Source organism: Electrophorus electricus, chromosome 1, assembly GCF_041902795.1.
Source record: "Electrophorus electricus isolate QZ-2024a chromosome 1, ASM4190279v1, whole genome shotgun sequence".
Classification (NCBI taxonomy): Eukaryota; Metazoa; Chordata; class Actinopteri; order Gymnotiformes; family Gymnotidae; genus Electrophorus; species Electrophorus electricus.
In genome coordinates, this window is record NC_137497.1 from 43,287,389 (window position 1) to 43,309,925 (window position 22,537).

Below are 22,537 nucleotides of genomic sequence, written 5' to 3' on the forward strand. Positions count from 1 at the left end.
AGCTTTCACAGCGGACATGCAATGTGAACCTGCTGGTGCACTTTAGCGGTCACTGGGGAAACCTTGACCACTGGGATTTGGTGCTCCACGGTGCAGGGGTGCATGTGGTTACTGATGGAGGCGGTCACCAGAGTGCGCGGGTACCGAGGCATATGGTTAATGAGGCAGGCGGACACCGATGGGCGTGGTTACCGAGGCAGGCGGTCACTGAGGTGCACGGTTACCGAGGCAGGTGGTCACTGAGGTGCATGGTCGCCAAGGCGTATGGTTAACGAGGCAGGCGGTAACTAAGGCAGGCGGTCACCAAGGTGCACAGTTACCAAGGCGTATGGTTAACGAGGCAGGCGGTCACTGAGGCAGGCGGTCAGCAAAGTGCACGATTACTGAGGCAGGTGGTCACTGAAGCAGGCAGTCACCAAGGTGCACGGTTACCGAGGTAGGCGATCACACCGAGGCAGGAGACAGCAGTAAGTAAAGGCATTCACCAGTCGGACGCGCCTCAAGGTCTTGACGCTCATCCACACGGAGAGTTTGGCAGTGACGTGCTTGTCTGACAGCCGCAAAGTCCCGGCTAAGAGCTCAGAATGAGTGTTCACATAATACAATCAGACGGCAATCAGACAGGTGACCCTGTTTTGTCTTAGGAAGTAATGCTGGTTCGTCCTTGCTTGTTATGTTATGTGCAGGATGTTTTGAGTACTACATTTTGGACTGTTTGACTTGCCGTAGACGATTTTTCCCCCAAGGCAGACTGCAGACATGACTGCATCTTTGATTTGTTTGTTGTGAACAGATGTCCGCACGGTTATTATTTATCCAGGAGTTGGTTCTGGATTCTTCCACGCACGGCCTATTTTTCAGCGTATATAGATCGGAATGTCGGCTCAGTCATTTAGCTCTGAAATCTCATGATTAGGCTCTTAAGCTCTTTCAGAAGCTAGAATGGGTCTGTACAATCTCTGTCAGGAAAAAAAGTGAGAGCACACGTAATCTTCAAGATACCACACATCCTACTGATACACACTCACGGCACAGAGCGTACGGAGACCTGCGTCCAACAACCAAACCAGCAGGAGCTTCTGCTGCTTAAAGATTTGTCTTTTATTTATTACGATGCAGACAGGTTCTGACACACACACCCACACACACCCACACACACCCACACACACCCACACACACCCACGTGTTCGTCATGCTCTCGGAAGAAAACCATTCCATTCTCTCCCTGCTCCCTGTCAACTCAACAATGAAAGCCGATTCGGCTGCCAGTTTCTCAGCCTCACACACACGCGCACGCACGCACGCTCTCTCACACACACACACACACACACACACACACACACACACAGGCATGTGGCTCTACTTAATCTATTCCTTTACAAGCACTCCCACTCCTGTGTGTGGTGTCTGTGTGTGTGTGTGAATTACTGTTATGTTTTACATACTCTTAAACTGGCTTCAGTGTTGAATACTTATGAAACAGTTTTCATAAGTTTCTGCGTTATGTATAAAACATTCATAACTGTCCTGAACACTTGTTTTTTACTTCAGAATAGTAATTATATAATAACATGTAAAGACCTCACGGCTGCTCATATGAAAATCCTGAGGGTAATTGTAAAGAGTCTTTTCTACTCTCCTTTAATTCACCATCACACAATCTGAGCAATCAAAACACAATGCATCATGGGTAAGGCATGGATGATACAGATAAATGGACTGAATGTGCCCATGTTGGATGGCTGTGTGAACTATGGACTGATCTCAGACCTGCCATGTACATGGCTGTGTGAACTATGGACTGATTTCAGACCTGCCATGTGCATGGCTGTGTGAACTATGGACTGATCTCAGACTTGCCCTGTGCATGGCTGCGTGAACTTTGGACTGATCCCAGAACTGCTGTGTGTACCAAGGACACATCCCTTCTTGCCCCATGGCCGCTACCTTTTACTCCTTAAAGCAGCTCGTCACAACAGTGGGGCTTTTAGGAGAGGACCAGAGTGTCTCGGGTGGTGTTTTTAACACCTTAAAGTCCCGTTAACGTTTGCAACAGGACCGGCCTCCGTAGTTCCTCCGTGAAAGTCCCACGGGAGCAGCCGGCGGGGATGGTTCTGGGAGACGTCTCGTGTCTGCAGATCAAAAGCAGAGGCGCGGGACGCACCTCCTCATTTCCTCCGTCCTCAGTGGGGCCGGGCGCCATGCGTCTAATGAGCGTAGGAGTCAGCGAGTGACACGCAGGGGCGGGACACAACTCCCACAACACGCTGCTCCCGATTTCAGTGCGACGGACCATTACAGAGAGCGCGGTGAGAGGCGCCAACTCACTGCGAATCCGCCTTAATCTCTGCGGAAACAGGCTGGACTTCTGGCCTCCGTGGAATTTATCGCGAGATAAATTTTGAGTCAAAGGGCTTTTTTTCTTTGGCCAAAGTGTGTCTAAATCTGGGCCTGCCAAGTCCACCTGCAGCTGAAACATCAGTGGTGGTTACCCCGAGATTGGAGCCGACAGCAGGCTCCCATGTTTCCCGCGCGTATGTAGGCCAGCGCCACGCAAACAGAACCGGCGGGGGTGTCTGCGAGGGCGTCTTCGGAGAGGAGCAGCGTACGCGCGCGTGCGCGCGCGCGCGTGTGTGTGTGTGTGTGTTTGGCACACAGGTGCCCAACTCACCCAAGTTCCACTTGAGCCCGGAGGTGGTGGTGATGCAGGGGCTACCCACGGGTACCAGGGCACACCAGTCTCCCTCCAGCCCTGTGTTCACACCCATCTGCACCTGCCTGCCCTGCCAGAAGAAACCACACAGTTCAAACACAGTCCCCCAGGGGCTGGGGTCTCTGATCGAGAGGATGCTGTGTGCAAATTGGCTGCCGCTTCTCATCAGGTGTGTGAACAAAAAAAAAATGCAACTAATAATAATAATAATAAAATAATAGTAACTACTACTACTACTAATAATAAAAATAATAAAAATAATAATAATAATAAAAAATAATAATAACAGTAATAATAATAATAATAATAATAATAATAATAATAATAAAATACTACTACTACTACTACTAATAATAATAAAAATACTACTACTACTACTACTACTACTACTACTACTACTAATAATAATAATAATAAAAATAATAAAATGGGCACCAGCTGAGCAATCACGCAACAGCCAGCACTTGCAGAGCTGCCTCCCACAGCACGGCTGCTATTCCATGTCAAGTGTGAAAACCAATCAGGTCCCATCATTTTGTGACATCCTCACCCGGTGAACCGATGTGCCAATCATCTGATCCATCAGCAGGAGGAGCACCACCCCCGGTCCACTGGCCCCGCCCCTCCCAAAACCGACTTAATTAGCCTCTCAGTTGTTCTTCTCAGCCGTATCCCGCCCAACAAACGCCAACGGTGACCCTGGGCCGTTCTTTGTCATTCTTCTTTATTCTCAAAATAACGATCAACATATTTAACCCCAAATTATCACATCTCTACAGCTATACGCACACATACGTGCACATCCAACCCACAACACCACCGACTCCACCCCGAGCTACACACCCGAATACGCACTGTGAATCTGCTAAGATATTCTTAGGACTTAAGAATGAATTACCACCTTTTCTAACAGGCTCAAGCTACAAAACACAGGGTTAGAGTCTGAGTGAACTGAGCACAAGGAAAGTTTGCCTTGGAAACGAAGAAAAATATACATCTTGGCTGCACAAATTAATATAACAAAAATAAAAGCATGTGAAAATGAGAAAAGCAAAAGCTTTTTTTGGCGTGAAAAGAATAATTTACATTTACTTCAATAATATGCCTTTTAAAGTCCTGTTTCTAGCAGTTGCATTTGCATGTGCGTACAACAACATCAAGGAGCTTTTACAAGCCTCTTAGTCTAGTTGTTGGACTTCACAAAGACACGCTTAGCATGGAGCTGCTTGCTTCAGCTGATTGTTTAGATTTAGGTTGTGTGAAGGCATATCCGCACATAAAGTCCCATCTCTGCTGTGTTTAGATCATATCCGCACATAAAGTCCCATCTCTGCTGTGTTTAGATCATATCCGCACATAAAGTCCCATCTCAGAGTGATGAGCTGGCCAGAGCTGTCTCTGTCTGTCACTCCACAGAGCAGTGGCATGTATCAGAGAAGCAGTCAACATGTGAGCTACTGCATGACACGAAGCAACACGCAACACGCAACACACACACACACAAAGCACAAGAAGCCATATACATAAACACACACACACACACACACACACACACACACACACACACTGCACAAGGAGGAATACACACACACACACACGCACACACTGCACAAGAAGGAATACACACACACACACACACACACACACACACACACAAAAACACACACTGCACATGAAGCAATACACACACATGTACATACAAGTTAGAAAAGTGTCACAGTATGTTTCACATCCACCGTTACCGTTAATCAGGAATAAAAATGCTGAAGGAATCACAGATTTGGTGGAGCTGCTAACAAAGCCAAATGAGAAAATCAAGAAGCAGAAGTTTGTTTCTCAGTGAAGTGTTGCTCTGGGAGATAAACGCTTCAAATCAGGCTGGAGTGGTAAGTGCTGCAATCAGTGCGTTTCCAGCACGAGCAGGAACCACTCTGATTACAGCTTCACAACGCCACGTTCCCTAACGATTACCTCTCGGAGGAGAACAGCCAGGGAGGAGCCTTGGATGACCACTACTGGAGTTGCTGTCAACTTCTGGGCGTGGAACAGGGTCTCCACCGTGGCCATGATCTGATCGAAGCGCCCCAACAAGCCGCCCAGGACGACTATGGTGTCCACCTGACAAAACAACAGTAACTGGGCTGGCAGGTGTGTGGTGAGAAGCTTTGTGCGCTAACAGTTGTTTTCCCACAGGCCAGTCAGAGCTGCGACCGCCAACCCCACCCCCGTGCCAAGCTGCTTTAGGAGAGTTTTGTTTCCCTGTTTCGTTACTGACTTCTACAAGGGCAAGACGACGGGAAAATGTCGAGGTGGCAGAAGCCGGGTGATTATTAGCTCCCGGCTCCGCTCGGCGGGCCGGTGCACGCGTGGTCGCGTCCCTGAGAGCTCTCACCTCTCACAGTGACACGGTGGTCTTTAAAGTGTAGCGATGGTAATCAACACATCACGTTCCCCCCCCCCTCCCCATGGGGCCATCTAAAGAGCACATCGTTAGAAGGAACTCGACACATAAATTGTACACATTACAGTGCCGGGGTAATTACACCGGCGTTCAGAGGAAATTACTCAAAATCTCAAGTGCACGTTGTGATATGAACCCTGCAGGTTTCTCTATGACCTTCTTCGAAGACAGCAAGGGAGATAACCTGAGAGCGAAAGCTGAAAAAAATGACAAAAGATAAGAATTATATAAGCTTGATAAATATTTGGCTATATTTTACCGTGGTAACCTCTGCTACAGCACCAGGGCGTGGCGACGTCGCAGGAAATTTTAAGGTCTTCTGCACAACATTAAAGATAATCTAGTAGATGCACATAATCTACTAGATAATAATACCAATGTCAACTAAGGAATGAAATCTCCAGACAAGGGGCTTCATCTTCTACACACTGGACAGGGGAAGTACACCTGAGGAATGCGTACGCATGTTTGGGAACAGAATACAGGACTTATATTCTATCCCAAGACATTACTGGTCAGAGCTATCCTTCCAGGGTCCTGGAAGCATACATGAGAGGTGTGTGTTTCCCACAATGCAGCCCAGTGGCCTTCCTAATAAACTCTCCAACGTCTGCCATCGCCAGTGTGCAGGGATTTTTTAAAAGTACCTTTAATGAATCAACACAAACATGTAGTTCCTAGATGTTTTAAGGCATTGATTATTGTCCCAGTGCTGAAAAAATGACAGTGACTTGTTTGAATGATTATAGAACAGTACTTTCAGTAGTTCTGAAATGTACTGAACGTCTGACTAAAGGATATTTACAGACAGCACAGACCCCTGCCAATTTGCATACAGTAATTTGCAGATAGTAATTTGCGTACAATAATTTGCATATAGTAATTTGCAGACAGTAATTCCTAAGGAAGGCTGGCCCCTGCTAATTTGCATACAGAGGGAATGATTCTGCCAAGACTCTCCGGCACTTTATTGGGTCTACGTTCACTTAGAAAGGAGGAATTCTCATGTCCAAATACTTTATATATATTATAACAACTTTGAGTTTCTCTCTGCAAGTGGATGTTAAATGGTTTGAATGGTGGCTTTCAACAGGTGAGGTTTTAACATTTTATGTCCATGTCCTGAGTTCTGAGCGCAGCATTACCCTGGAGGACGCGTTTCACACCCGCTGCACTTACATCGGATGATCGTCATGCACACAGTGACTGAACCTCGATTCTAAAACACGTCAATGACACCTTGGTAACTGGAATCATCTCTTCAGAAGATGGAAACAAGTATAGGCAACAGGTAGAGGATTCAGACAGAAGCCAGAGATAAGAGTTAGGGTTAGGGTTAGAGAGTGGGGTTAGGGTTAGAGAGTGGATTAGGGTTCAAGAGTAGGGTTAGGGTTAGAGAGTAGGGTTAGGGTTAGAGAGTGGGTTAGGGTTAGGGTTAGAGAGTGGGTTAGGGTTAGAGAGTGGATTAGGGTTCAAGAGTAGGGTTAGGGTTAGAGAGTAGGGTTAGGGTTAGAGAGTGGGTTAGGGTTAGGGTTAGAGAGTGGATTAGGGTTCAAGAGTAGGGTTAGGGTTAGAGAGTAGGGTTAGGGTTAGAGAGTGGGTTAGGGTTAGGGTTAGAGAGTGGGTTAGGGTTAGAGAGTGGGTTAGGGTTAGAGAGTGGGTTAGGGTTAGAGAGTAGGGTTAGGGTTAGAGAGTAGGGTTAGGGTTAGAGAGTAGGGTTAGGGTTAGAGAGTGGGTTAGGGTTAGGGTTAGAGAGTAGGGTTAGGGTTAGAGAGTGGGTTAGGGTTAGAGAGTAGGGTTAGGGTTAGAGAGTAGGGTTAGGGTTAGAGAGTGGGTTAGGGTTAGAGAGTAGGTTAGGGTTAGAGAGTAGGGTTAGGGTTAGAGAGTGGATTAGGGTTCAAGAGTAGGGTTAGGGTTAGAGAGTAGGGTTAGGGTTAGAGAGTAGGTTAGGGTTAGAGAGTAGGTTAGGGTTAGAGAGTAGGGTTAGGGTTAGAGAGTAGGGTTAGGGTTAGGGTTAGGGTTAGAGAGTGGGTTAGGGTTAGAGAGTGGGTTAGGGTTAGAGAGTAGGGTTAGGGTTAGAGAGTGGATTAGGGTTCAAGAGTAGGGTTAGGGTTAGAGAGTAGGGTTAGGGTTAGAGAGTAGGGTTAGGGTTAGAGAGTGGGTTAGGGTTAGGGTTAGGGTTAGAGAGTGGGTTAGGGTTAGAGAGTAGGGTTAGGGTTAGAGAGTAGGGTTAGGGTTAGAGTTAGAGAGTAGGGTTAGGGTTAGAGTTAGAGAGTAGGGTTAGGGTTAGAGAGTGGGTTAGGGTTAGGGTTAGAGAGTGGGTTAGGGTTAGAGAGTAGGGTTAGGGTTAGAGAGTAGGTTAGGGTTAGAGAGTAGGGTTAGGGTTAGAGAGTGGGTTAGGGTTAGAGAGTAGGGTTAGGGTTAGAGAGTAGGGTTAGGGTTAGAGAGTGGATTAGGGTTCAAGAGTAGGGTTAGGGTTAGAGAGTAGGGTTAGGGTTAGAGAGTGGGTTAGGGTTAGGGTTAGGGTTAGAGAGTGGGTTAGGGTTAGAGAGTAGGGTTAGGGTTAGAGAGTAGGGTTAGGGTTAGAGTTAGAGAGTAGGGTTAGGGTTAGAGTTAGAGAGTAGGGTTAGGGTTAGAGAGTGGGTTAGGGTTAGGGTTAGAGAGTAGGGTTAGGGTTAGAGAGTGGGTTAGGGTTAGAGAGTAGGGTTAGGGTTAGAGAGTGGGTTAGGGTTAGAGAGTGGGTTAGGGTTAGAGAGTAGGGTTAGGGTTAGAGAGTAGGGTTAGGGTTAGAGAGTGGATTAGGGTTCAAGAGTAGGGTTAGGGTTAGAGAGTAGGGTTAGAGAGTAGGTTAGGGTTAGAGAGTAGGGTTAGGGTTAGAGAGTAGGGTTAGGGTTAGAGAGTGGGTTAGGGTTAGGGTTAGGGTTAGGGTTAGAGAGTGGGTTAGGGTTAGAGTTAGAGAGTAGGGTTAGGGTTAGAGAGTGGGTTAGGGTTAGGGTTAGAGAGTAGGGTTAGGGTTAGAGAGTGGGTTAGGGTTAGAGAGTGGGTTAGGGTTAGAGAGTAGGGTTAGGGTTAGAGAGTAGGGTTAGGGTTAGAGAGTAGGGTTAGGGTTAGAGAGTAGGTTAGGGTTAGAGAGTAGGTTAGGGTTAGAGAGTAGGGTTAGGGTTAGAGAGTGGGTTAGGGTTAGGGTTAGAGAGTGGGTTAGGGTTAGAGAGTAGGGTTAGGGTTAGAGGTAGAGAGTAGGGTTAGGGTTAGAGAGTGGGTTAGGGTTAGAGAGTGGGTTAGGGTTAGGGTTAGAGAGTAGGGTTAGGGTTAGAGAGTGGGTTAGGGTTAGAGAGTAGGGTTAGTGTTAGAGAGTAGGGTTAGGGTTAGAGAGTAGGGTTAGGGTTAGAGAGTGGGTTAGGGTTAGAGAGTAGGGTTAGGGTTAGAGAGTAGGGTTAGGGTTAGAGAGTGGGTTAGAGAGTAGGGTTAGAGAGTAGGGTTAGGGTTAGAGAGTGGGTTAGGGTTAGGGTTAGGGTTAGAGAGTAGGGTTAGGGTTAGAGAGTGGGTTAGGGTTAGAGAGTGGGGTTAGGGTTAGGGTTAGAGAGTAGGGTTAGGGTTAGAGAGTGGGGTTAGGGTCAGAGAGTGGGTTAGGGTTAGGGTTAGAGAGTAGGGTTAGGGTTAGAGAGTGGGTTAGGGTTAGGGTTAGAGAGTAGGGTTAGGGTTAGAGAGTAGGGTTAGGGTTAGAGAGTGGGTTAGGGTTAGGGTTAGAGAGTAGGGTTAGGGTTAGAGAGTAGGGTTAGGGTTAGAGAGTAGGGTTAGGGTTAGAGAGTGGGTTAGGGTTAGGGTTAGAGAGTAGGGTTAGAGAGTAGGGTTAGGGTTAGAGAGTAGGGTTAGGGTTAGAGAGTAGGGTTAGGGTTAGAGAGTGGGTTAGGGTTAGGGTTAGGGTTAGAGAGTAGGGTTAGGATTCGAGAGCTAAGCATATGATTATGAATCCATAATCATATGATGGAGAAGGTTTTTAATTTCAGGACGCGTAGCTCCCATCTGAAGCCCGTTATATTAAACGGAACAGAGGCAGAAATTATGGCCTCTTTTAGCATCTGAGGAATTGAGAGTTCACCTCACCTTTCATGGCAAATGAATATTAACAGTTTGATTACGAAAGTTCAAAAGTGTTTGGATTTTGTTAGGGATTTTTAAGAAAGCGAGCTGAACGTAGGAATCCTGAGAGGATTTTCACATATTCCATATTAGTCTGGTGTGGGAATTTAAATCGTTCTGGTCGGAAAGCTCTGGAAAGAGATGTGTGTGCAGCAGAGGATTATGGGTGCTGCGCTTTCCCATTTAGAATCTCTGTACACGCAGCGCGAATGTTCACAAGCATTAAACATCCTGGCAGATAGATACCATCCAGCAAGAGAAATCTTCATTCTCCGGTGCTCTGGGAACCGATACACGCTGAATAAGTCAAGAATGGCAAGACCGTGCAGTGGTTTCTCTGGTCTGGCCTGCTGAGAAGCTCCACATCCAGAAGCGAGCACCAGCCGAGACGGCGAGAGAGACGCAACAGTACCGACGGTGAGCCCCACCCAAAGCTGAGAGGTAAGCCGCTTTTGGTCCTGACTGATCTCCACTCCCACTCACACAGCATGGCAAAGGTTTACATACGGCTGGGAGGAGGAAAGGAGGAGGCAGGAGGAAAGAGAGAAAAGTGCCACGCGCACGCGTGCGTGTGTGTGTGTGTGTGTGTGTGTGTGTGTGTGTGTGTGTGTGTGTGTGTGAGAGAGAGAGGGTCAGCAGAGTGAGGCCCTTTAGACAACCTTTCAAAAGTCCATATTCAGACAGTGAGCTCAGGAGAGCAGCAGTATCTCTCTCACACACACACACACACACACACACACACACACACACACACACACACACCAACACCAACACAAACACAAACACACACACACACACCCCTTTTCTGACAGCATGTGCGAAATGTGAATTCACACCAATGCTAAAGTCGACAGCTCAGACACACAACGGTGTATGCCCCCGCGTGCCTGCGTGTGCATGGTGACGCAGAGCTGGTAGTTCTCCCTATGGATGAGAAGCACAGGCTAGAAGCACCAAGCCAACCACCTTTCTTCACCTCAGGCCTGACGTCCAGTCCCTTCTGACTCCTTCCTCCACGGCGTCCCCTCTCTGGTTCCCTGTTCTACACCTTTACTTCAGTCTGAAGCCTTGCAGGCACTGACAGGCCGTTGGCAGGAGTGATGGGGCTTTGAGAGGCTGGTAGGTTAGATTACAGGAAGAGCAAGGAAAGTCTCCACAGATTGGAGGGAGGAATCGGTGTGGAAGGGGCTGAGGGCCAGCGGTACCTTCAGTCGAGTCCTGTCCAGCTCCTTCACCATCAGGTCCAGGCACTTAGTGAAGTCCGTCATGTCCTGGTCAGCCGTTTCAATCAGCCTGCAGTTCTGCGGCCACGCAGGTTTCAGGAAAACGGACACAACCGACTTCCTTAAAACATCCGCACAACACACACGGTTCCCTGCCTGCTTCCCCGAGTCTGGATATCAATGTACTGGCAAGTGAACACATTCACTACATGTGGAGGATCAATACTTTCAAATGGTTCATTTAAATGTGAATTGAATTTGAATTTGAATCAGTTTAATCTGAACATCTGTCTTTGGCTGGTGGCGTTTATTTATGATGGTTTTAAGGATTAAATTATTAAGAAGTAATTTCTGGAAGCAACGATAAGAAAATAAGGAGCTCTGTCAGGTGGCGGAGTCTTTGGTTGGGAGAGCTCTTCCAGGTGTTGGCGGGGCTCTGTTCTGCTTCAGTAGGGGTGTCGGGCGGGGCTCTGTTCTGCTTCAGTAGGGGTGTAAGGCGGGGCTCTATTCTGCTTCAGTAGGGGTGTAAGGCGGGGCTCTGTTCTGCTTCAGTAGGGGTGTCAGGCGGGGCTCTATTCTGCTTCAGTAGGGATGTCGGGCGGGGCTCTGTTCTGCTTCAGTAGGGATGTCGGGTGGGGCTCTGTTCTGCTTCAGTAGGGGTGTAAGGCGGGGCTCTGTTCTGCTTCAGTAGGGGTGTAAGGCGGGGCTCTGTTCTGCTTCAGTAGGGATGTCGGGCGGGGCTCTGTTCTGCTTCAGTAGGGATGTCGGGCGGGGCTCTGTTCTGCTTCAGTAGGGGTGTAAGGCGGGGCTCTATTCTGCTCCAGTAGGGGTGTAAGGTGGGGCTCTATTCTGCTTCAGTAGGGGTATAAGGTGGGGCTCTATTCTGCTTCAGTAGGGGTGTTGGGCTGCCTGCGTTTGGCTCATTTTCATTCAGACAGCCACGTCTGCCTGAACTCCAGCCACCCTGTAGCTTTGCTGATTGGAAATCACTGTGCGTAAAACTGAACGCACCTCTGTCAACGTCACTTTGAGCTGGGGCTGACGTTAGTTACTTCACGCTGTCTCAAAAACACTCCAGAGCTCTAATCGTCAGACTACTTATAAGCATGCAGACACATTCAGACACATGCTGATACATGAGAATTGGTAGTGCATCCACTTTTGAAACTTATTAAGTTATATCAAAGCTTTTATACAGTTTTTAGACTTATCTGTTTGTGGGATATTTAAATGACCACTGATCCTACACATGTGCAATTTCATACTACTATTGAGTAACTGAAACTCTAGTACTTATTGTTTGGTGGTGTTTGTTATTGCACTTATTGTCTGAGATAGAGCTAATGCTTATTTTGCACTTCTAGGTATCAGCATTGAGTCCTGTATTTCATTGAGTCCTGTATTTCATTGAGTCCTGTATTTCAGCAGCGTTCTAGTTATTGAACCATCAGTACTGACTAGGATGTGTTCTATGAGTAGAAGACAAAGCACTTTTGTAAGACGCTCTGGAGAAGTGCGTCTGCTAAATTCCGTAAATGTTTTCGTCCACATGGTTTATAAATTTGAAACAGAGCCACCATCCAAACTAAGACATTTGATGACACTGAAAAAAGCATCTACAAGTAAATGTGGGTAAGATTTGACACTGATATGTAGGCAGGTCTTTGACAGCACGATTTAAACACTTTCACATTTAAGAAACCTTCAGAGGCTGAAATGCTGTGATCACACTGAGAAATGAGGTTTGGGAAGGTGGTGGGGAAGGTGTGTGTGTGTGTGTGTGTGTGTGTGTGTGTGTGTGTGTGTGTGTGTGTGTGTGTGTGCGCGTGTGTGTGTGTGTGCGCATCTGGGCGTCAACCTGCACTGTGAAATCTGCATTTCACATAAATGGAATGTGCATTGTACTACAAGGAGCTAAAATTAGTCTGGCATCTCTCTTCCATATTCATAAGCGCATGGAGTCCTAGCCTAGGTAGGAGTACACTAATGTAGGTAATATTCTATAATGATCTCTTCTAATTGCATATAATTATGTTTTTAGCCATTTTAGAGGAAAATTAATTATATGGAAAATTATGAATTAGAGGGGCAGGTGAGTGAATGAGTGTGTGTGTGTGTGTGTGTATGAGTGTGTGTGTGGTGTGTGTATGTATGAGTGTGTGTGTGTGAGTGTGTATGAGTGAGTGAGTGTGTGTGTGTGTGTGTGTGTGTGGTGTGTGTGTGTGAGAGAGAGAGAACATACCTTTTGTGAGTAGAACGTCTTGACCTCTGGTGTAATGGAATCAAAATCTCCACTTATGTAGTCTGGTAAAAAACTTAATGTGATATGAGAGAGAGAGAGGGAGAGAGATGGAGAGAGAGACAGAGAGGGAGAGAGAGGGAGAGAAAGAGGGAGGTAAAAAGTACAGTATCGTTACAGAAGTTGTGAGTTCTTTACTGATCAGAAGAGAAGCCATGTCCAACAGAGACAGGCGTCCAACAGGGTCTGCTATTCTCCAGAGCAAGTCTGTCCTCAAACTACAAACACTGCAGACAGCCTTCCCTCACACACACACACACACACACGCACACACGCACACACGCACACACGCACACACGCACACACACACACACACACACACACACACAGCTGATGTAGACATTTGAGCGCTAAACACAAGGCTAGATTTGTTCTACTCTCATCCACCTTTCTTGCTGCACAGGGACTGAGAGGGGCCCTAAAAAACCTTTAGTACATTAGCTCAGATTTGTTTCATTGAGGCCCAGTGTCATGTCTCATCTTGGGGCCCAGGGAGATCCGTTTTCATTTGTGCCTACGGAGATCATTGGGGCCAATTGTGATCTCTTTTCATTGGGGCCCAAAATCCCTTATAGCGCCATTGTAGTCAAGGACATTTAATGTCATTCACCGACATTTAAAGGTACATTTGGCATGTAAGCAGGTCTATTATCACAGGTCTATTATCACAATCCCACAATGGCCTCTCCATTCTGCCTCTAAATAAATTTAACTTGGATGATGAGATCCAAAACATACCACCTAAACATATCGCACAATCTATTAAATACCTTGGTTTACATATCTCCTCAAATACAAATGATTTGTATAAACTTAACCATGTTCCTTTAATGCAAGAAATAAGAAAGATTATTAACTCCCACTATCTCTAATTGGTTGAATATCAACAGTTAAAATTAATGTCCTTCCTAAAATTAGTCATTTGTTCTCTATGAACCCTGTTACCCCACAGGCTGGTTTGCTTCTCTTCACAAAGTAAATCACTAAATTAAATTAGAAGCACCAAAAGTCTCAAATCAAATTAACAAAACTCCACACGCCTACACATTGTGGGAGGACTTGGACCTCCAAATTTGTGTTACTACTTTTTATCACATCAGACACTGGACAAGTAACTCAAACCAACTGTTGTTAGACATCAAGGACAGCTTCATTCAGGAACTGGACATCAACATCCCATTCACAGAAGAAACTATAAAAAACACACTTATAAACACAACACAATAAGGACTGCTTTGAATTCTTGGTGGGATTCAAACAGAATTCTTAATTACAGCTCCACTCCCTCTGATCAAACTCCTTTACGGAACAATCCCATTTTTTGAATAAATCAGAAGCCCTTTATGTTCTCAGTCTGCAGGCAGCGAGGTGTCACTAGCCTAGGAGAGATTCTCTGGGGGTTCGCTCATGGCCTTTGAAGACATCAAGGAAAAATACATCATAACGGATAACGGTCACTTTCAGTACATACAACCCAAAGATGTTCTTAAGAAGGCAGTTAATAGCAGAGACTTTTGTGATCACCCTCCCCCCCACCCCCCAAAAAACCCTACACTGCCGTAATCCGTAGAAATTGTCACAAACGTATATACTCATAGCATCCATTGATCGCTCTATTTCACTCCTAGTTGAGAAACGGACCTCAGATATAAAAGAACTATGTAATCTTAACTGGCAAATGATATGCAATCAAAAAATGACCAGCAATTCAAAAATCCAGTCAATACAATTTAGAATCCTTCACAAAACCTCCATCATGTCATCCAAACTACACCGTATGGGTTTAGTCCCAGAACCTCCATCACATCCTCCAAACTACACCGAATGGATTTAGTCCCCGAACCTCCATCACATCCTCCAAACTACACCGAATGGGTTTAGTCCCCGAACCTCCGTCACGTCCTATAAACTACACCTTATGGGTTTAGTCCCAGAACCTCCGTCAAGTCCTATAAACTACACTGTATGGGGTTTAGTCCCAGAATCATCGTCACGTCCTATAAACTACACCGTATGGGGTTTAGTCCCAGAATTTCCATAATGTCCTCTAAACTACACCGTATGGGGTTTAGTCCCAGAACCTCCGTTACGTCACGGGGGAAAAAAAGTGAATGTGGTATGGCCAAGGAATACTGACACAGAGAAAAAAATATGAAAGAAACGACCATCCCATAGTAACCCTGCCCCTCAGTGTGTAGAGCATGTGCATTAGCTATCAAAAAATAACATTTGTACTTAAAAGAGGTTCATTTACTTAAATCAGTTGGGATAAATCCTTCTGTGTCCCATCTGGTCCCACAATGGCCCAGGTCCAGACTACTAGATTTAAAGTGTTGGCTGCATTACTGCAGCTATGTGAGTGTTGAACCTCTCTGTCTGCACGCTGTCCCTCACAGCTGGACCACGACCACAAATAACCTTCACTCTGCGTGCGTCAGCGGGCCCTTTAAAGCACAGGTAAATGAAAGCTTCCTCCTGACATTCCACCTGCAAATGTCACTTTCCTCAGTATCTGCTGGCAAAGGTCCAGCCCGGGGCCGGATCCGCACCCTCTCCCGTTCAAATGGAAGTGTCGCTCAAGGTTAACATTAATGCATAATACAGGAACGGTTGTAAACGAACTCAATTTAGGGCCCGTGTGCTCACAATTACCGTCACGGGATGGAGCTGCTCCAAGACAGGGAGACTGAAATAACCCGGAGCATGTGAGCGCGCAACACCTGTCGCATCTTATGCCTGACGCGGTTTGTCACAGAGCAGAGGCAGCACATGCTCGCGAGCCTTCTCTGTTGCACTCCGGCCAAAACGACACAGGTGTGCGGCTATTTAGAAAAGCCGCTTTCAAGCAACAATAAATATCAGATTTGAACACAACCTTTTGGTTTTGAGATTTTAAAAAAAGGCTGCTTACTTGGAATTCTCTCTCCTGATGTTGTAGCACATGCAGCTGTAGGCTAGCAGAGATAGCTTAACGAGCATCAGACAAGGAGAAACTTTTTCTCCTTCAAAGTTTAGCTTCAAGCCTTTTATAAATGTACCTGGCTCTAATATTCAAATGAGTTTAAAAGCCTGTGTCAAATTAATCCATGTTTCCACTAAGAAAGCAATTAAGTCTGTAACAAAAATACTAGTAGTATAGTAGTGCATGAATAATAAACCAAAACAGCGTTGTCAGTGCGTAAATAAAGTGTTGCCCTTCCCTGCCTGATCAGTAGTAATATTAGGGGCAGATGGTTGCAGCCCAGGGCCTTTACATGGAAACGTTTCCTCTGCTCCAAAACACCTGGTTCATTTCAGCTCACGATCAAGGCCCTCAGGATTATGCATCAGGGATCACACAGACCTAAATGCGCACAGCACAACAAGTCCCGCGGCTGCAGAGTACCCTCATGTCTTAGCGAGCCGATGGCCTGCTTGCGTCTGCACGAAGCTCGGACCCAATCCTCCTCCTGGTGTCACGGGCTCATTTCCAAACGTAAGAAGCCCGTTGAGTCTTGGCCCAGACCTTCTGAATCAACGTGGACAATGGTGCTCTGATTACACCCGCAGGTACAAGAGCCTATCCATAATCAACCAATCAGATCGCTCAGCGAGGTCAAAAACAGGCAGCCCTTCATAACCAAATGGCATCGATGACAGCGCCAAACACCAGCGCGGCTCTGCTGCTCGTATATGGCAGTACCGGGAGACCAAGCAGGGATGCACCACTCTGGCTTTTTCATACATGTGCACACACATTTTTTTTTACGGCCCTTATATATCAACGTGTAACAGTTCAGCAATCGTGTTTCACTGCTCAATTAATGCTTGATAGCTCGGCTATTACATGTTGTGGCAGCAGAGTATGTGGTACGATACAGCTTAATTTATTACAGAACATGTGGTACTCTGTGCCACAATATTTAATAGAATGTTTAATAGGTTCCAACAGCCTGATGTATTTCGTAATAGAGGTAAAAGCAGATTGAAAAAGAGAATGGAAAGAAAAGGAGAGAGAGAAAGAGCGAAAGACAGAAGAAAAAGAAAAACCGAGTGCATAATTAATGAACAATATACAACAAAATAACACAGCCGACTTTTTTCAAGGATTTCTGAATATCATCTGAGGTGACATTCATATCTGAACATTCACACTGTGAAATATTAAAGCTTCCCTCTGCTGAAGTAATTAACCCAGGTATGAGCTTCTCTACCTGTTGAAATGATCCAGTTCAGAGAGAGAAGGGCAGAAACAGCTAAAAGGTGTGGAGTGTTTACAGCACCCACGCCGGCAACGCTGGCTCTCTAAAGCTAATCAAAGCACACGGGTAAAGGCCAGTGTGAGATGATAATAGTATAGAGGGGGTCTTACAGCCTGCATCCAAGGAGCTCATCCCTGCCACCAGCCTGCTGTTGGCTGTCAGGAAAGGACAGACGTCGCCAGCTTTTACAAAAGGACATTAGAACGTTGCAGCTCTCCTCACAGGGACATGTGGGTGTGGACAAAGCAAAATAACCTCTCCTCATGCGGGGCAGGGGGGGGTCTTCCTTACTGGGGGATGGTTAGGGTTAACCATAATCCTAATCCCTAACCCTAACCCAAACCCTAGCCCTAACCCTAATCCCTAACCCTAGCCCTAACCCAAACCCTAGCCCTAACCCTAATCCTATCTCTAAACCTCAACTTTAACCCCTAAATATAGCCTCTAACCCCTAACCCTAATCTTAACCCTATCCCTAACCCTAACCCTAACCCTAATCCCAACCTCTAACCCTAATCCTATCTCTAAACCTCAACTTTAACCCCTAAATATAACCTCTAACCCCTAACCCTAATCTTAACCCTATCCCTAACCCTAACCCAAACCCTAGCCCTAACCCTAATCCCTAACCCTAGCCCTAACCCAAACCCTAGCCCTAACCCAAACCCTAGTCCTAACCCTAACCCAAACCCTAGCCCTAACCCTAATCCCTAACCCTAACCCAAACCCTAGCCCTAACCCAAACCCTAGCCCTAACCCTAATCCTATCTCTAAACCTCAACTTTAACCCCTAAATATAACCTCTAACCCCTAACCCTAATCTTAACCCTATCCCTAACCCTAACCCTAATCCCAACCTCTAACCCTAATCCTATCTCTAAACCTCAACTTTAACCCCTAAATATAACCTCTAACCCCTAACCCTAATCTTAACCCTATCCCTAACCCTAACCCTAATCCCAACCTCTAACCCTAATCCTATCTCTAAACCTCAACTTTAACCCCTAAATATAACCTCTAACCCCTAACCCTAACTCACTTGATCTGTACTGTCTTTGGCTTCACCTTCCAGAAGGTCCGATCATGCCTGGAGTGAAGCTACTCGGGTCATGAAAAGGGTTATTTCTGTCCTCCAGCGCCATGGAATGAACATGAACACAAACACGAACACTCCCTCCCACTCTATCCTTCCCTCCCTCACTCCCTCTCTCCCTTCCTCCCCCACTCCCTCACTCCCACTCTATCCTTCCCTCCCTCACTCCCTCCCTCCCTCCCTCCCTCCCTCACTCTCACTCTATCCTTCCCTCCCTCACTCCCTCCCTCCCTCCTTCCCTCCCTCTATCCCTCCCTCCCCCACTCCCACTCCCTCCCACTCTATCCCTCCCTCCCCCACTCTATCCCTCCCTCCCTCCTTCCCCCCTCCCTCACTCCCTCCTTCCCTCCCTCCCCCACTCCCAATCCCTCCCACTCTATCCCTCCCTCCCTCCTTCCTTCCCCCCTCCCTCACTCCCTCCTTCCCTCCCTCCCTCACACTCCCTCACTCCCTTCCCCCTCCTTCCTTCCCTCCCTCCCCCCCACTCCCTCACTCCCTCCCTCACTCCCTCCCTCCCTCACTCCCTCCCTCACTCCCTCCCTCCTTCCCTCCCTCTATCCCTCCCTCCCCCACTCCCACTCCCTCCCACTCTATCCCTCCCTCCCCCACTCACTCCCTCCCACTCTATCCCTCCCTCTCCCTCACTCCCTCTCTCCCTCCCCCACTCCCTCACTCCCACTCTATCCTTCCCTCCCTCACTCCCTCCCTCTATCCCTCCCTCCCCCACTCCCACTCCCTCCCACTCTATCCCTCCCTCCCCCACTCACTCCCTCCCACTCTATCCCTCCCTCCCTCCCTCCCACTCCCTCCCTCACTCCTTCCTCCCTCCCTCCCTCACTCCCAGTCTATCCTTCCCTCCCTCCCTCCTTCCCTCCCTCCCCCACTCCCAATCCCTCCCACTCTATCCCTCCTTCCTTCCCCCCTCCCTCACTCCCTCCTTCCCTCCCTCCCACTCCCTCACTCCCTTCCCCCCTCCTTCCTTCCCTCCCTCCCACTCCCTCACTCCCTTCCCTCCCTCCTTCCCTCCCTCCCTCCCTCCCACTCTATCCCTCCCTCCCTCACTCCCTCGCTCCCTCCCTCCCTCCCAGTCCAGCGAGTCCTGTGTGATAGTGTTGACTGCACACATGGCTGACAGACAAGACAAGGCGCCGCACTGACAGTTCAGAGGCGCGTGTGCTGACGATAGAGGCGTCTGCCTGCGCGGCACAACGCTGACAGGCTTCAGAGATCTGGAGATGGATGGCAGCGTACAAGAGAAGCAGCCGGCGGTATGCATTCAAAACACTGTTTGTTTTTTTCCCAGCATCCTTTGAAGCGTTTTGGCAGTGCTGTTGCAAGCTGATAAGAACATTGTGATTTCCAAAATACTGGCTTTAAGCAAGCATCACTGATAACATGCCAAACGGGTTATTAGCAGCATTATCAATGCACAGCCAACACTTCTTTACTTCAAACAATGTCCTCTTCAACATGGATGAGTGAATGAGTGAATGAGTGTGTGTCCTCTAAGATGAATGAGTCAACGAATTAAACAGTGTGTGTCCTCTTTAAGATGAATGAGTGAATAAATCAAACAGTGTCCTCTAACATGAATGAGTGAATGACAGTGTGTGTCCTCTAAGATGAATGAGTGAATTAATTAAACAAACAGTGTGTGCCCTCTTTAAGATGGATGAGTGAATGAATGAAACAGCGTGTCCTCTTTAAGATGAATGAGTGAAGGAATGAAACAGTGTGTCCTCTTTAAGATGGATGAGTGAATAAATCAGTGTGTCCTCTAACATGAATGAGTGAATTAATCAGTGTGTCCTCTTTAAGATGAATGAGTAAACGAATTAAACAGTGTGTGTCCTCTAAGATGGATGAGTGAATGAATGAAACAGTGTGTCCTCTTTAAGATGGATGAGTGAATAAATCAGTGTGTCCTCTAATATGAATGAGTGAATTAATCAGTGTGTGTCCTCTAAGATGAATGAGTGAACAAATTAAACAGTGTGTGTCCTCTTTAAGATGAATGAGTGAACGAATGAAACAGTGTGTCCTCTTTAAGATGGATGAGTGAATAAATCAAACAGTGTGTCCTCTTTAAGATGGATGAGTGAATAAATCAGTGTGTCCTCTAACATGAATGAGTGAATTAATCAGTGTGTGTCCTCTTTAAGATGAATGAGTGAACGAATTAAACAGTGTGTCCTCTTTAAGATGGATGAGTGAATAAATCAAACAGTGTGTCCTCTTTAAGATGGATGAGTGAATAAATCAGTGTGTCCTCTAACATGAATGAGTGAATTAATCAGTGTGTGTCCTCTTTAAGATGAATGAGTGAACGAATTAAACAGTGTGTCCTCTTTAAGATGGATGAGTGAATAAATCAAACAGTGTATCCTCTAACATGAATGAGTGAATTAATCAGTGTGTGTCCTCTTTAAGATGGATGAGTGAATTAAACAGTGTGTGTCCTCTTTAAGATGGGTGAGTGAATTAATCAGTGTGTGTCCTCTAACATACATACTAACGCCAATCAATCCAATCAAGCTTTTCAAAATGCACTATTTCTTTAAATGATCATTTTTCATATCCCTGGTTCAACAGTGTAACTACCACAAGCCTGTGGGTTCAGGGTAGTCTGTTGTAACACTGACAAGGTTTAATCACATTTTAACATTTTCTGTATAAAACAACTACAAAACCTTTTCAATTGTTTGTAGGCATCTTTACTGCAATTTCATCAACAACCCACGTCAAAATCTACTTTTCTCAAAGGTGAAAATTAACTTACATTATTACTGACTATCACACCACCCACAGCACTTTTATATTTCTGAATTTCTGGGATAATAGAGCAACAGGGCCTTTAAGAGGAAAACACCCGACATTAGCTGCGCGATTTAAAAGATGTCTGGAGCTGAATTAGGCCTGTCAGGACATGGCAACACGTGATGGATTGGGAGATAAAGCAACTGGCAGGCAGGCTCCACACAGGCTACAAACCTCACACTTTTTGAAAGCGCTTTAATGTGTGCCATGATATCAGGCCCTTGACAGCCCTACCATCTGTTCTCAGCAGGAGATGCCCAAAGTCTCGGCTAGGCCGGCACAATACAGACAAAAATATTGTATTGCGATTATAATGTTTTGTATCGTGACTGTAATGTGCACTGCAATCGCTAATGCGAGACCTCATCTGGAATGCCTGGTTTGGACACCAACAGCACACAATAAAAATGTCCCCCAGCTCCCAACCTGTGGAGAGTCCGAACAGGAACCAAGCTGAATGTTTGTACCATTCTTTCTGGCCGTCTGTGAACTGGTAAAGTTGGTTGGCTCCTCCATCCGCACACGCCCGGATCACAGCTGAAACGACACAAAAACCACACTGACGAGGCTCGCTACAAGGACACACAAACGACATGGACAAGCCGATACGCGGGCAGGCTCGCCACACGGACTCGCTCACACCTGCAGCGCATACTCGTCCCTTTAACGAAGGGCCGTAGAATGCGTCGTTAACGCGCAGCAGCATCGCGCTGGAGTCCCCGCTGCAGTTGCTTTAAGGGAGGGAGCGGAGCATGAAACAAGTTCAGGGCCTATCTCAGCAAGTGCGCAAGCACAACAATGATAAATAGATTATTCTAGATGACGACAGGCTGACAGTAACGGCCCCCTCGTGCTGCTTGCTGGAGAACTGATCGTTCGGGGATGAAGGTCAGCTTGTCCTGTCATCGTCGGCGTTCTCGTCGGCGCTGTGGGTCTCATTGCAGTGAAGGTGAACAACAGAAAGGGTGAATTCACGTGAGAGGGTTAGAAAGAGCCAAAATGAACCCTTGACTTTGTGTGCGCGCGCACGCACGCATGTACGCACGTACGTGTGTGTGTGTGTGTGAGAGAGGGATCAAGCAAGCCTCAGTCCTGAATCTCAGTCCTGACTTCATGCCTCTTAAATGGTCATTTTACACCGTACTGTAACTAGTTTTCTGACACCACATCCGTCTTGTGCATTCATAAAGACTACAGATGGGTCTGGGCTTGGTAAGCTATTTGGACGAGTCTGTGATCTATGGTCTCTGTCAGAGACCAGCTACAGCAACAAGATAAGTGCAGTCCTACACGCCATAAAACATGCATGAGTAAACAATTCCTCCCATGATGTCATGGTAGGCTAGATATTAACATCACAACATATTCTCCGGGGTTTTGTTTAAAGTAGGTGTGATCTTTAAATGACAACCTAAAGTATTTTGAAGTCTTACAAACACAAAAGTTCAGAGAGCGTATAAATATGGATAATTTTTACCACTGAACTAAACACAGTTGGTGAGGGATTCGTTCTCAAGATGATAGCAGGTGGTTGCAAACATGAATTTTTA

The 22,537-nt window shown here is 46.6% G+C and overlaps 1 protein-coding gene across 3 annotated transcripts in view; it reads right to left on the bottom strand.

The window, feature by feature from the left end:
* tpk1 (thiamin pyrophosphokinase 1) overlaps positions 1-22,537 on the bottom strand; it is a 57,802-nt gene that overhangs the window by 11,016 nt on the left and 24,249 nt on the right. For 2 of the 3 annotated variants that reach the window (XM_027028810.3, XM_027028811.3), the window contains exons 4-8: positions 21,455-21,524; positions 12,780-12,852; positions 10,520-10,615; positions 4,685-4,831; positions 2,672-2,783 (exon numbers count right to left, since the gene is read on the bottom strand). In XM_027028810.3, coding sequence (XP_026884611.2) covers positions 2,672-2,783; positions 4,685-4,831; positions 10,520-10,615; positions 12,780-12,852; positions 21,455-21,524 — 498 coding nt within the window. The remainder of the gene's footprint in view (positions 1-2,671; positions 2,784-4,684; positions 4,832-10,519; positions 10,616-12,779; positions 12,853-21,454; positions 21,525-22,537) is intronic. The other variant, XM_081721234.1, reaches the window with a different exon arrangement.